At 35.6% G+C, this 15,859-nt stretch overlaps 1 protein-coding gene across 3 annotated transcripts in view; it reads left to right on the top strand.

Annotated features, from left to right (window-relative positions):
- The window catches only part of tiam1b (TIAM Rac1 associated GEF 1b), a 132,298-nt gene that overhangs the window by 59,525 nt on the left and 56,914 nt on the right, over positions 1-15,859 (top strand). For all 3 annotated transcript variants that reach the window (XM_079822651.1, XM_079822652.1, XM_079822650.1), the window contains 6 exons: positions 1,828-1,935; positions 3,215-4,097; positions 7,601-7,810; positions 9,069-9,342; positions 12,532-12,704; positions 12,999-13,223. In XM_079822651.1, coding sequence (XP_079678777.1) covers positions 3,225-4,097; positions 7,601-7,810; positions 9,069-9,342; positions 12,532-12,704; positions 12,999-13,223 — 1,755 coding nt within the window. In that variant the 5' untranslated portion in view covers positions 1,828-1,935; positions 3,215-3,224. The remainder of the gene's footprint in view (positions 1-1,827; positions 1,936-3,214; positions 4,098-7,600; positions 7,811-9,068; positions 9,343-12,531; positions 12,705-12,998; positions 13,224-15,859) is intronic.

Consider the following 15,859-nt stretch of genomic DNA (forward strand, 5'->3'; position numbering starts at 1 on the left):
TCAGACCAACGATCCATCGTTTCTCTATCGTCATCGTGTTAAACCCGCCAATAGCGCGCCAGGTGGATAAGCCAGTTTGTGATTGGTCCCCGCAAATTTGTAACAGAAGCAGGATAGAAAAATTTAAAGGTTTCCAGCCTGAGCTGCAGGGCGAAATCAAATTGCCGGCAGATCGGGCTGGGTTTACCCAACCCTGGTTCAAAGACTAAACTTGACATAAACTTGCCCCTCAAATCTGATTGGTTAATTGGAATTTTGTTCCAGGATCAACAAAGATGATGTTGGAGCATGTTGCACTTGCCGTCTATAGGACGCACAGAGAATTACTTCTTGAAACTAAAGGCCCTGATATACTCTTGACAAAGCTCTTTTTCGTTCTTCACTTAGGGGTCAAAAGAACCGCCCGGGGCGGTATGGCGATATCATTACCACGGTTTAAAATGTCTATAATAAATTAAAAAATGTACTCACCCTCATGTTGATCCATTTCTCTATGGTTTTCTTTCTTCTGTGCAGCACAGAATAAGATATGTTGAGTAATCCCAGAGCAGCTCTTGAAAGCATATTTTGCACCCCGAAACGTGCGCAGAAGCCGTTCTTTTTTTCGTGTCTTGTTACACACTCAAACTGTCAAATACACACACAGTTGTGTCAAAATGGCTGTCTTGATGAGTATTCATGTAAACACAGTCGGTTATGCTTTAAGTGAAAGATATCAGTTGGGGAAAGAAATGAATTTTACACACGTAAAGCAATATCGTATCGCATATCGAATATCGCGTTATTTAACAAGGATATCGCATATCGTATTTTTCTTCAATATCGCACAGCCCTAATTTTGACCAGGGGCTGTGAAGGTCCAAAAAACAAAACAAAAAACATCATAAAAGTGGTGCATATAAACACAAATACTGCATTATAAACCTTCTGAAATCATACGATAGCTTTCTGAAAAGTCATCTCAAATGGAGACATGCACATTTTCAAACCTGAGACGATCCGTTATGAAACACGAGAAAGTCAACGGTGTTTAATTTCACGACTAAGTTTGAAAATGCACATGTGCAAATGAGATTCGTTCAATGATATATAAGCTGTCATATAATAACATGTAAGTCATGTGTCTGGAGCTGCAATTCCACATTGACCTCTGGCTGGTGATATTACTGTTTATTTTTTATAATTGATTCTCGCTATGAGAAAATTCTGCATGAATAGGCTTTTTACCTCAGAATAATCACGAAACTAATCTCAGTTGGAGTGAGTTCTTTGTGTTTCTTGCGAATCTAAAGCCACCGGATCAGTGTGCGTCAGGATATTTAGTGCATGTTTCTCCACTGAATATAAATGTCTGGGGTGTTTGTTTTTAGATGAATAATTTTGGAAGCATGCTATTCATTAGTATCCTCAGCAGTGTGTGCTAACCGACCTCTCTCTTATACCGAGTGAAAAATGGGTCTTTTGGATTTCAGTGTGTATATATTTCCATTCATGCCGCTGTTTATTAGAAGCAGCAGTAACCGCAGGCTGATGTATATCTGCGACCACACACGCACAGCCTCTCATGTGGCAGCTCAGAGTGAAGTCCGTCATCTTGCGTTTGTTGAAGCTGTCCAGAGCGCCTGAACATGTGTGGTCTCCAACCACAGCGGCGAATCTCTTCGATCGCTCTTTCAGTTCCAATTCTGTCATATTTCTCGCTGGTTAGTCTAATTTTATCCCACAACAGCGCTTCCCCTTGTACCGCCTCAGAAACTGCTGTGTTTGGATTCTTTTGAATAGCAAATTTATAACTCTCTTGCCTTCTCATTTTTTTTTTTTCTTCAGGTTTTGGAAGTCATCCGTAACGCCACGAACTGTGGTAGGAGGTGGTAGGAGCTGATCTGTATGCAGAGTGAAATCTATCATGACTGTGATGTCATTGCCACACCGCAGGTAATATCCGAAACAGCCGTGCTGTACCTGTCACACTACACAAATGGCACTTCACAACGCATGTGTGAAACTCATTCAGGGTGGATGTGATCTCACTAAGAATACATTAAAAAATACATCAAAATTAATTTTATAGTTGTATTATATTGAAGTTTACTAAGTATATAATTCTATAAGTAAAATAAATAAACAAAAATGTATATAAACACCTTTTGATTGAATTATTATTATTATTATTAAATTATATATATATATTTATTGTAATAATTTCAATTGTATGTTTTTTGTGTGAATGGGAAAAAATATTATATGTATTGGAATATTATAATGTTAAATGTACATGCATTTTCAGTAATCATTTAAATATATATTTTATATTTACATTTCAATTACAAATAATAATTCATTAAACTTTTTTTTTAGTTTTTTCAGAGGCAGCATAAATGCAGTCCTATAATTGCCCTTAATTATATATATTAAAAACATTTGTTAATATATTTAATTAATATTTTCATATATTTAAAAGTATTACTTTCTAAAATAATACTTATACATTTCATTATGTTTATCTATAACTATAAGTATAACTATAAAAAAGTAAAATATGTATTTGAACACACCTTTTGCTTGAGTAACTATTATATATATATATATATATAATACTTTTAATTGTATGTTTTTATGCAAAAAAGTATTATATGTATTTGAATTTATATTGTATTATTATGTCAAATGTATACTATATATATATATATATATATATATATATATATATATATATATATATATATATATATATATATATATATATATATATATATATATATATATATATATATATATATATATATATATATATATATATATATATATATATATATATATATATATAAAATAAAGTACATTTTCAGTAATCATTTATTAATATATTTTTATATGCATTTCAATAATAAATACATTTTACTTTTTATTGACTTTTTTTAGAGGCAGCATAAATGCAATCCAATAATTGGCCTTAATTATGTATTAAAAAAAAGTTTTAATATATTTCATTCATGTTTTCATATATTTAAATGTATTACTTTCTAAAAATAATACCTATGCATTTACATAATGTTTATCTTTAACTAGGATTCACTAAAATGACCCAGCTCATTCCGATTAATTCATAATTATGCTGTGCAGTATAATATCCACTCAACTGTCATTAAAATAGTATTTAAAAATTTTGTTGCATGGCCTGTGTTTTATAAATTTTTTTTGTTTTTGTCTGCTGCAGATACTGAGCCATGGGTAACGCAGAAAGTCATAGCGGCGGCCATGGTTATTATGGAGACGGTCAGCGGCACCTCTCCCGTAAGCACATGTCCCGCTCGCTCCGTCTGTCCAGCAAGCAGACGTACTGTTCCCGCCGAACGCCGTCTGGAAAGCCGGAGCACCGCAACTCCGAGACCAGCACACGCTCCAGCAGCACTCCCAGCATCCCTCAGTCGCTGGCCGACCACGGCCTGGAGCCCTTCAACGACTCGGACATGCTGCCCGACTTCAGTGGCCCCATTTGGGTGGACCGCGTGGCCATGAATCTCAGGCCCGTGTCCTTCCACAACCATCCGGCCCATTCGCCTGCCAAGTCCCACACCGTCACCGCCAAACAGGCTGCACAGGACAACGTCGAGCCAGCAGAGGACACGACTCACGTCCAGCACACACGGGACGGCTCCCAAGAGGGGTCCAGCTTTAAGAAGAAACGCTCCAAGTCTGCGGACATGTGGAGGGAGGACTCGCTGGAGGTGTCCTTATCCGACATGAGCCAGGAGCACCTGACCAGCACGGAGGAGATCGGAGACACGCCCGAGGACTGTGAAGCCCGTTTGCAGTCGTCCGCTCAGGAGATGCTGGACTCAAACCGCGCCAATTCTTTCGACGGGCTCTACGGACCGAAGAGCCCCACCTGCAGGCCAGCACATGGACGCTATGCCAAATGGCACAAGGGTGGCGCTACAAGCAGAGAAGGTGACGAGGAGAAAATGATCTCGCCCTGCGAGGACGATGGCGCCGCCTATGGCGCATACACACTGCCCTGCCGCCGGTCTCACTGTCTGTCGGAGGGACCGGCCAATCATCAAGGAGTCATGCAAGGGAGGCGGGCACAAACCATACAGGTGAGTTTTGCTCGGGTAGCTCCGCCCACAGTGAAATCTTATTGGTCCCCGCTCCATGTTACTCGATATTATACCCCAAATACATTCTGATTGGCTGTAATTGTGATGTATCCTGGGTTATTATTGCAAAATTACTAAAATTAAAACATTTTCAGTGTTTTATTTAGCTTAAAAAAGCTAAAATAACTAAAACTAAACCTGAAATACAAATTAATAAAAACTACATAGACATGTTAAAAGCAAATACAAATGATCATAAACACACAACAAAATTAATACAACTTTGATTTGAATTTCTTTTTAAACTTTTATCTATACAATTGTAAAATATTATAAAATTATATTTTGTATTAATTTTTCATATTTTATGTATTAGTATTAAAAATATAAATACCATAATATTTTCATGAATAGTATGTTTTCTCTATAATTTAAAAATATATATAAATACGTTATATTTTTGTTATCATTTAGAATTGTATGTACAATACACTATTAAAATATAAAAAGCATTATATATTCATAATTAGTATTTTATGTTTTGTCTATAAAAATCTAAAATATAAATACATTATTTTTTTATAATACTTTATTTTATTTAATCTATATAGAATATTAATACCATTATATGTTATCATTATTTGTTTTTTATATTCTATCTATTAAACATACAAAATATAAATACCATAATATTTTCATGAATAGTATTTTTTTATGTTTTCTCTATATTTTTAAAAAAAATAAATGCGTTATATTTTCATAATGTATAGCTACTTTTTTAGATTTTATCTATATAAAATATAAATACCATTATATGTTAGCATTATTTATTTATTTTTTATTTTATATATTAAATATACAAAATATAAAAAACATAATATTTTGGTGATTATTAGTTTTTTATCTATAAAATTGTAACATGTAAATACAATTATATTTTTGTAATTATTTAGAATTTTATGTACAATACACTATTAAAATATAAAAATCATTATATTTCCATAATTAGTATTTTATGTTTTGTCTACAAAAATGTAAAAATAAAATCAATTTTTTTATAATAGTTTATTTTATTTAATCTATATAGAATATTAATACCATTATATGTTATCATTATTTGTTTTTTATATTCTATCTATTAAACATACAAAATATAAATACCATTATATTTTTTGTCACTTTACATGAACATTTGATTGTGATAATAATAAGATATAATATAATAATTATATAAGCAATATTGTCCTGTTCAATCTAGTTTACTAAGTGAAAACGATCAAAAACTGAGAAAGGTTTCAGATGTTAGTAAAGTGTAGTGTAGTAAAGTACTTTTGAAATGATAACTTCCTCTAGCTTCTCCAAAACTACTGTAAAGGTGGGCTCTGTACACACTGACAATCAATTGCCTTTTCTATGTGATCACATGAGCTCCGCTATCTGTTCTCCTATTGGTCAGCAACTTTGAGGACACTTATGTTCTCAAATTGGCAGCTCTCAATGAAAACGAATGGCTTTGTTTGAATGATTAGAGTCATTCACTTTGAGTGTGAACGCCCTGAACGTGAGTGTAATGTTGTTCTAGTGTTGGTGTACAGTTGGGAATTTCACTCTTGCTATGAATGTTCGCAGCGGCTAATCCCCCACAATCCATCAGAATCTCCTCATGTAGCGAGACTGTACATAATGACTCATTTGTGTGTGAGTTCACACAAACCCCACTATTGTTTCACATCGGACAGTGTTATGATTTCACTAGAAGCTTGTCAATTGTTGGTGTAAACTAACAAAAATGTAATATAATTATATTTTATATTTTTATAGATAAAGTATATATATATGACAAATCTTTTTTTATAATTTTATGGGTTTTTTGTAAAAAAAAAAAAATATATAAAATAAAAGCATTAATAAATGTTTTACATTATTTGGTATTTTTAAAACTTTCTCTATACATATTCAAAATATCCTTATATTTTATAGCTATTTGTGTTATATGAATATATATATATATATTTTAATTTTTATATATATATATCTTTTTTTTTATAAAATATATAAAATAAATGCATGGATAAATGTTTTAAATTATTTGTTATTTTTGTTTATATATATATATATAATGTGTATATTATGTATATTATGTGTAAAATATAAATAGCATCATATTTTTTCTTCATTTTTTTAAAAAGTTTTTTTTTTAGTTTTTGGCATTTATATATATATATATATATATATATATATATATATATACACACACACATATATATATAAATTAAATTAAACTGAAAAATAAAGTAACAAATTAATCAAAAGCTCTGCTAAAAAGGTGGGTTTTAAGACCACATTTAAAAACATCAACAGTCTGTGGTCTATATATATATAACAGTCTATATATATATATATAAATGCCATAAACGTTAAAAAAATATGATGGTATTTATATTTTACATTTATATATATATAATAACTATAAATAAATATATTATAAATGTAAATAGTTATACAATATAATCATATTTTGAATATTTTTAGATTAAATGTATTAAATAGATGAAAATGTATTAATGCATTTATTTTATATATATATTTTTCAACATAAAAAACCCATACAATTATAAAAAATTCAGTTGTATTCATATTTTATATATTTATAGATGCCATTATAATACCATGGTTATTTGGGCATGTACTAGCATGTACAATCATTTTTACGGACATGTTTTTGCAGTATCTCGTAAACACCATGGTATTAACATCACTGTACCACAGTACATAGCCTATGGACGTACTAACTGTCATTCTCTGTGACGTGTGTTGACAGTCATAGTGCATTGTGGGTAGTGGTCTGTCATACTGTCCATATGGTGGTGGTTGTTTTCTCCTGATGATCCAGATCCTGGAGTCAGACTTCTGTGAGAACAGCTCGCTTCTTTTGTCATGCTAATGAGCTGTAACTGACAGAGGAACGTGATTGAGCGAAAGAGAATGAGGAGGAAAGGTAGAGAGAGTTCAGGTCTAGACTATATTTCTTGCATGTAACACACGCAAGTGTTTCAGTTACATGTAGGCATTTGCTACAGCAACAAAGAAAAAGATCAAACCAGAAAATCAGTGTCTCTCCCTCCCTGTGAGGCACCATCGGTGAAGATGAATGGCATGCCGGCCCGCACAGTCCAGTCATGTGACCTCCGCTAGATGCCGGGTTTGGTGGGTAATATCCCATCATTCCCCCGGCAGCAGTACAGACTGGTATTGTACAGTCCACTTTACAGCACTATAACTTGACAAACACTGTTCAGACTCTCAGGCAGACCATGTCCAGACCTCAGCATGTCCACTGCTTCTGAAGACACCACGTGCTCCCGCCAACAGGTAGGAGGAATGAAGATGTGTTGGAGAAGAGCCACGTTTATTAGAGTGGAAAATAGTTTCTGAAAACAGGGGCAACTGGCTTATACAGTACATGCATCTCACACTGACCTTCTGCCCGTGTGTGTGTCCAGGATGTCACGGCGGGGGACGGCAGTGATTATGAGGACAGCGGTATCGATGGGCTGACGGGGGACAGCGAGGCGTCTCAGCATCAGGCTCGCCGCTACAAGACCATGTCTGCGTCTTTCTCCGTCTACTCCACGTCAGCAGGGGGCGTCTTCGCCGGGAGCGACAGTGGGAGCAGCAGCGGGGCTGGAGCGGGACCCTCAGATGGCACACAGGTGGGCAGTGTGATATATTACTGCTGTTTCTTCACTTCTTCTTTTATATTATGTTCCATCCAAGCATCAGTAAAAACGCTTTAACCTCAGATAGTGCACGAGCGCATGAACACTATCAGTGGGCAAACATTCCGGCAACTAAGTAATATCCATTAAAATCAAATATATATAAATCATTTTTTTATATTAAAATGCATTATCTTAACCCAGTTTATTGTGCATTGACTACTTTTGGTATGCCATTCATGGGTTTATCTCCCCCAAAAAGTAGGGTCCTATAAAATCCATTTTATTTTTCCCAAATTTCCTCAAGTTTTAATTTTTCTGTATTCTCTTTTTAATTTTTACTCCATTTTAATAGTTAAATTTAATTTTAGGAATCAAAAAGCATGTCTAATTATTTGAAATTTATTAAAAGCTTAAAAAATTATATTTTTATGATATTTTTTCCCCTCAAATGCTGTTTTATTTTTTAAGTTTTCTGGATTCCATTTGAATCGTTTAATGACTTTTTAAAAATTAAAAAGCATGACAATTTAATTAAATTCATGAAAACAACTATTTTTAGGGCCATACAATAATAGGGCCCTATGAAATATTTTCAGAAATATTTCAGAAATTCTGTGTTGTGTATTTTAATTTTTCTGGCAATCAAACGATGGCATAAAACATTAATATAATTGATCTTTAATAATTTGAAATAAAAAATTTAAAAAAATAGTGCTGCACAATTATAATTATTTCTTTTTTTTAAAACAAAGTTTTAATAATAATGTTTTTTTTTTTCATTATTATTAGTGTTATTTATAAATACATTTTCCATGTACATTCCCCAAAAAACTGTACAAAATGCTTAAAACAAAAGTCTGTCTGATCTGTTTGCTGTCTTTGAAACATCCTGGTGTTTTATGTATTCATTTATATATAATAAAATAGATAAATTGATAAATATAATTAATACTCCAAGATGTTTCAGAGGCACATTTCAGGCGACAAACGCTTTTACATTTTAATGAAATATTAGGAAAACATTTTCTAAATGATAAATTGTACATTGTACAATCAGAGATCAGATGTTTTAATTAAGAAAGTAAATACGGTACGTTTTTATTTTATGTTGTCATTAAGATCAAACCATGACCAAATGCCCTTTATTTCCATGAGACCAACGGTAGACAAGCGATTTGTATGTTATTTGTGAGTTTGTGATGCAGTTTAGCATCTAACAATCGCGCTGGACCTGTGTGTCTGTGATCAGGGTGTCTATGAGAACTTCCGTCAGGAGCTGGAGCAGAACGTGAGTCCGGCGGAGGTTCCCGAGGAGAGAAGCTCGGCGTTCAGCGACGAGCAGAGCAGCGTGACCCTGAGCTCCGCCTACCATACGGACCCGCTGCTGAACGTGGCCGCCGTCCAGGGTACGGTGCGCAAAGCCGGACGCCTCTCCGTCAAAAACTTCCTGGTGCATAAAAAGAACAAGAAGGTGGAGCTCGCCCCTCGCCGCAAGTGGAAGAGCTACTGGGTGTCCCTCAAAGGTGTGTTTGTGTTGTGTTTCTGAAAGATGTGAGCGGTTAACTGACACCACAAACAGGTTTTACAACTTCCTGCGAAAGCGTTTGACAGAGAAGGGGAAGATTATGTTTGTTGTGTTGTGTTAAATGGGAAGGTCCAGAAAAAGATCTGCAGGATTAAAACGCCCATCATTCACTAGTCACCTCTGACAGACCATTTTTTGAAGGTCTTGGTCTTGTCTTGGTCTCGACTGCATTTCTCCTCGGTCTTGTCTCGGTCTTGTCTTGGACTTAGAGGCAGGGGCGCAACTACCCAGTGTCAGAAGGGTATGCAGCAACAATTTTGCCCCCCCCCCCCCCCCCCCCCCCATTATGAGGAAAGCAATATTATACGAGCAAGAGTGCTATTTTCCAGAGAAGCCTATATCAGCACGATTGCAAAATGCGATATTAATTTTATACAACAGTTCAATAAACAACAAGTTGTCAATTTTTTACAGTTTTGCTCTATTTTTCCAACAAAAATAGATTCAAACAAAGTATAGGTTTCGTTCTCGAATAATTCACCGTTTTTGAACAGTCGGTTAGAATGAATTAGTTGAATGATTCTAGAATCCACTCACACCGCCAACTACACTGGCAGTTTATAGTTTCATAGGCCTGGAATAATTTCATATTTCTATAATTAAAATATTATATTTAGAACATAAATCGAAAAATCTCATTTCATTATTTAGGCAATTGTAAATACATTGTAAGTGGATTTTGATAAATGGTAAGATGGATTTTGTTGATACTGATTTCATTAAATTCTATAACAGCCATAGTGTATCGTGGTAAATAGTGTAATGACTTAAAAAGATGGTCAACAATATGTAACTTTACTTTATTAGAGGTGTGCCCTAAAAAGTAAGCTTGCAATTTTGAGAACACCAAGGAAAGAGTACGTCCTTTAGTCTGTTTGGATACTTCAAACACAAGTTTGCACTGCCTGTTTGCTTTACCTGTTTAGCCTACACGTTAATAACGTGCATTTTGTCCAACTCATAGCGCGCGTCCTCGACGCGTGATTTACCATATAAGCGCGAGTTCTTTACGTGCGCTCTGGGGTCACGGAAAACGTGCGTCGGTTTTCTAAATAGCACATCGCGCGTCGAGGACGTGCGCTTTGATATAAAAACCCGCATCGGAAACGCGCGTTTTCCTTGACCCCAAAGCGCACCTTATAAGAACGCACATTTTTGTGGTAAATCACGCGATTTGCTGTCAAATCGCACGCTTTTGACGTGTCAATGCGCAATCAGATGCCCGCCGAAGCGTATATGAACACTTTGGCTTGCCACCGGCGCCAGCCGCGCGCCCACTCGTGCTATTCCATTATTATCCAAAATTCTATTATGGAATCTTATGAGGGTGCCTACTCTAGCCTGTAGTCCTCTAAAATGTTATATAATATTGAAGAAATACAGAAATTATTTAGAAACGCACAACAGCAGCTACATATAGACCCCCCCCCCCCCCCCCCCCAATTGTTCCATACCTTTGTTTTGCCGCCCCGAAGGTGCTGCGCCCCTATGCGCCGCATATAGCGCATACCCACTTTTTGCGCCACTGCTTATCTCAAGACCAGTCTGCAAAGATATCACTAAATTGCCGGTGCATTGTCTGATTTAACATTATTAATGTGATTTGATGTAAAACTTGCTGCATAAAATGCAATCAATAACTTCTTTGTAATGTGATTTTCTTTTGTTATTGTGCTGCTGGGTTCAAAATCAATGCAGCATTGTCCTAAAAATGCCCAAAATTAATATAAATGCCCACAAAATTCTGAGATTTCGTTTTTTTTATATAACATAGAATATAATTAAGCAATATTGCAAGAGAGCTGTTTTCATGAACATAAGCGTGATTGCAAATGTTATTGATTTATAAAAACGTTCAATAAACTAGAAGTTAATATTAAATGACAAATTTTAAACTGTGTCTTTGCTAATTCGGCAACGTTTCGTTATTAAATGAATCTGCTGCTTTGAACAAATCGGTTGAATAAATGATTCCGTGACTGTTAAATAATGTTAATGTTTTAATGTTAAATTAATCTGAGCATTATTTATGCAGGTGTAGTTGTACCAATTCAGACGCAATTTCTGTCCCATGAATTGTATTGTTAGTGATTTGATTGGTAACAGCGCTGTAGTGTCTTAATATTCTGAATGTATTTATTCATTGAATATAAGACATTTCTCAGACAGTAGATATGGATTTTTTAGATGAATTTAAGGAGGTCTGGTCTTGGTCTTGACTCGGTCTCACCCTGCCTTGGTCTTGTCTTGGTCTCAACCCCACAAAGTCTTGGTCTTGGTCTCGGGTTAGGTGGTCTTGACTACAACACAAATGTTTAGCATCATTACTCTAGTCTTCAGTGTCACATGATCCTTCAGAAATCAGTATAATATGAGGATTTGCTGCATATTATAACAAATTTAAAGTCGGCATTCAATTTCAATAGTCCTTTCTTCCCTGTTGTGACGTTTATCCGAGTGAAACGGCTTCTCAAACAAGAACAAATGCGGGGCGGGGCTTGATTTTGTCCATGAGGAATTGATTGGACGGTTGTAGTTTGCTATTGGTTGATCTCATGTGAGTGACCGGTTGCCCCGCCCTCACGCCAGTTAACACGTCATCAGAGAAGAGAAGAGATGTCACTGCAAGAATTTTGATTAAAGATTACAAGGAGGGCATATGAATTAAATAAATAAATACTGTGATATTGCATAAAAAAACAAGAATTGTCCATTTTGATTTCATGGTGACTTCAATGTGTCCTTGCTGAATAAACGTTCCTTCCCCCAAACTAACTCAACTGGATCCTGGATGATTTAATTGATACACACAGAGTATTGGCATGTCAGAAAGCTCTGTATCTTTGCCAGCAGTGTGAAAACAGAACAACATCCAAGCCTGAAACAGCAATCCAATAAGTGTGTGTACATTACATTGGATTGTATTTAAGAAAGCAGCGCTGCATTTCTTATTTTGGCCACTGGAGAGCAGAGTTCAATCAATAAAGCCGTAAAACTCCAATCTATTGGATATCCTGCTCCCGTTCCCCTGGAAACAGCGACTGTCTGTAGTGAGTCTATAGTGTTAATTGAACTCACATTAACTCCTTTATGATGCTTGAGTGAATGTTTTAATTTGTCCTCCCAGGGTGCACGCTGTTTTTCTATGAGACAGACGGCCGATCGGTCATCGATCACAACAGCATCCCTAAACATGCCGTGTGGGCCGAGAACAGCATCGTCCAGGCCGTCCCCGAACACCCCAAAAAAGATTTTGTCTTCTGCCTGAGTAACTCGCTTGGAGACTCCTTTCTCTTTCAGGTAACTAAACGTCCTGTGGAAAACCCCTTTTCAATACTAATATTGAACTGAGAGATTCATATATCAATATTACTGCATACTACACCATATACTACTTTTTTACCATATACTATCTAGTTGTCTAATAAACCTAGTATTGTGCATTATGTTTATTGTTGACTCTGCAATGCATAAATCTAAATGTAATTGTGTGCATTATGTCAAAATAAACAGTAGCATGCTAGTATGTAAGAAATAGTAAGAGTAGTGTGTTAGTATGCTGTTTAACCTTTGAGCCTTCGCCTCTTTCTGTAGACCTGCAGTCAGACAGAGCTTGAAAACTGGATCACGGCCATCCACTCTGCCTGCGCCGCAGCCTTCGCCCGGCAGCATCACCGCGAAGACACAGTGCGTCTGCTGCGGGCGGAGATACGAAAGCTGGAGCAGAAGATCGACATGGATGAGAAGATGAAGAAAATGGGAGACATGCAGCTCTCTGCTGTCACCGACTCCAAGAAGAGGAAGACCATTCTGGAGCAGGTTATTGATTGGTTATTTACAATGTTTGGGTCTAAATGACATACAATATAACATTCAGATCATCCACTGAAAGTGAAATACGGCACCAAGCAGCAAAATCACTGCCAAACAGAGCATATTTGATGTTATATATATATATATATATATATATATATATATATATATATATATATATATATATATATATATATATATATATATATATATATTAGGGATGCAACAATACAGTTAGTCCACGGTTCAGTACTTACCTCGGTTTCTAACCACGGTTTTCGGTTCGGTTCGGTTCTGATGGCTTGTCACAAGTGTTTTTTGTTATTCTATTCTTAGGCGACAGGATAAGCAAAAGGTAAAGGAAAAAAATCTCTTTCTTTATTTGACTTAAAAGAATTGAAAACCCTTACTTAAACTTAAAACTTTAATTAAAAAAAAAAACCTTGTACACATTCCTAGTGTATTGTAAAATATAAAATAAATATATATAAAGATTTACACTGGCAGCTCAGAGCTGTACAGCAGCATTTAAGTATGAAATTGAATGAATAAATGTAAAAATAAAACACTACATATACTTCACTATAAAATATACATTGATTCTTATTAAAGCTACTGTATTAGTTTTTCAGTCAAGAGCAGTGAGGGATTTTCTCTTTGTCTTTTGTTGTTGTATTAACATTAAAGGGATAGTTCACTCAAAAATGAAAATTCTGTCATCGAGAAATGAATACAGGTTTGGAACAATATCAGAGTGAGTAAATAATGACAATTTTAGAGGTGAACTGTCCCTTTAAGGACAGCGTGTTCACTACTGCACTGCTGTCAATTTAAGACCTCCGTGCATCTAATATACAGACACACGCGATTTTACATTCACTTAGACATAACCCACTGTGTTTATGTTAACCTTGTGTGTATTTGACAGTATTAGCGCAGTAAGACTACTTAGTCCAGTAATCATGTGTTTGACAGGCGTTTAGTGCGCGCGCTCGGAAAAGCGCATGTTAGGCTTTAAAACGCATGCAAATAATGAACTTTCTTGATTGTGAATAACTATAGTGTTCCGTGAGTATAACTCTACCACTAACGTGTAATGTGAATGTATGTCGTGTTGTTCAGTATTGGGATGGAGGCAAATGATAGAATTTGTAGAAAAATTTTTAATTCAATCCAAAACCGAAAAAAACGCAATTCACAAGCACGTATTGAACTGTGAATGCCGTACCGAACGGTTCAATATTATATTGAGAATTGTGGCATCCCTAATATATATATATAGTCGTGCTCAAAAGCTTACATACCCCCAGCAGAATCTGCAAAATGTAAATATTTTTTAACAAAATAAGAGGGATCATTCAACATGCATGTTATTTTTTGTATATTACTGTCCTGAATAAGATATTTTACATAAAAGAGGTTTACATATAGTCCACAAGACAAAAAATAGCTGAATTTACAAAAATAATCCCGTTCAAAAGTTTATGAACCCTTGATTCTTAAAGGGGCACTTCAGCGCTGGGAAGATGAATGTGTATTTAAACTGTGTCATTTATGTAGTAGAAATGTGAAAATATTTTTGAATTTGGTGCCTTCTAGACTGAGAAAAGACAGAAAATGTATTTTTGTCTCTTGTGGATGAAAGACAACAACTCCCAGAATGCACTTGCTTCGCTGCCCTACGAGGCCACTCCCAAAGCCACGGCTATTGGTTATCACTTGCCCACCATGACACCGCCCCCAACATTGTTTTGATCTTCACAGTAATACAATCATTTTGTTCAGTTAGAGAATAGACACTACAATTAAAAACTGAACGTGTCTTTTCAATAAAGTGTGAGTGAGCCGAACGAAAGTCACGTCACAGACGCAGCAGGAGTCAGATTTCATTCATCACGAGAGAAGAGCTGAGCAGAGCTGAGGTAAGCGCGGCAGTCATTCACGGCGTGTGTCCAGTCTGCCACGTTATCAGATCGCATATGGAAGCTTAACTTTCATAGGAATTCATTGAAAAGTTGAAACACTCACTTTGCTCTGCACCGCTCCGTTATGAATGCCCGATCCGAGCAGCAGCGGCTGTGCGCATTTATATTCTGTGAGTGAGATCCCTCCCCTGTCATCTGAGGATTTTTTCCAGAAATAAAATGCATAATTCTCTCGTCTCAGGGCGATATGAGGGGGAAAGTACCATAATTCGAATATACTACCGGGTTTCTACTGATACAAAGCTTAATGCTAAATCACTGAAGTAACCCTTTAATAATGTGTGTCATTCCCTGGATGATCCAAGGCTGTTTGTGTGTTTTGTGATTTTGTTCTTGAGTTCCTTGTTTGTCCTGAGCAGTTAAACTGCCCAACGTTCTTCAGAAAAATCCTTCAGGTCCCAAAAATTCTTCAGTTTTCCAGCATCTTTGCATATTTGAACTCTTTCCAGCAGTGACTGTATGATTTTGAGAGCCATCTTTTCACACTGAGGACAATTGAGGGACTCAAGCACAACTATTTAAAAATGTTCAAACATTCACGGATGCTCCAGAAGGAAACACCATGCATTAAGAACCGGGGGTGAAAACTTTTTGAAATTGAAGATCAAGGTAAATTGTACTTAATTTGTCTCCCGAGAAACATGTAAGTATTTTCTG

This window comes from Gobio gobio, assembly GCF_949357685.1.
Source record: "Gobio gobio genome assembly, chromosome: 8".
NCBI lineage: Eukaryota > Metazoa > Chordata > Actinopteri > Cypriniformes > Gobionidae > Gobio > Gobio gobio.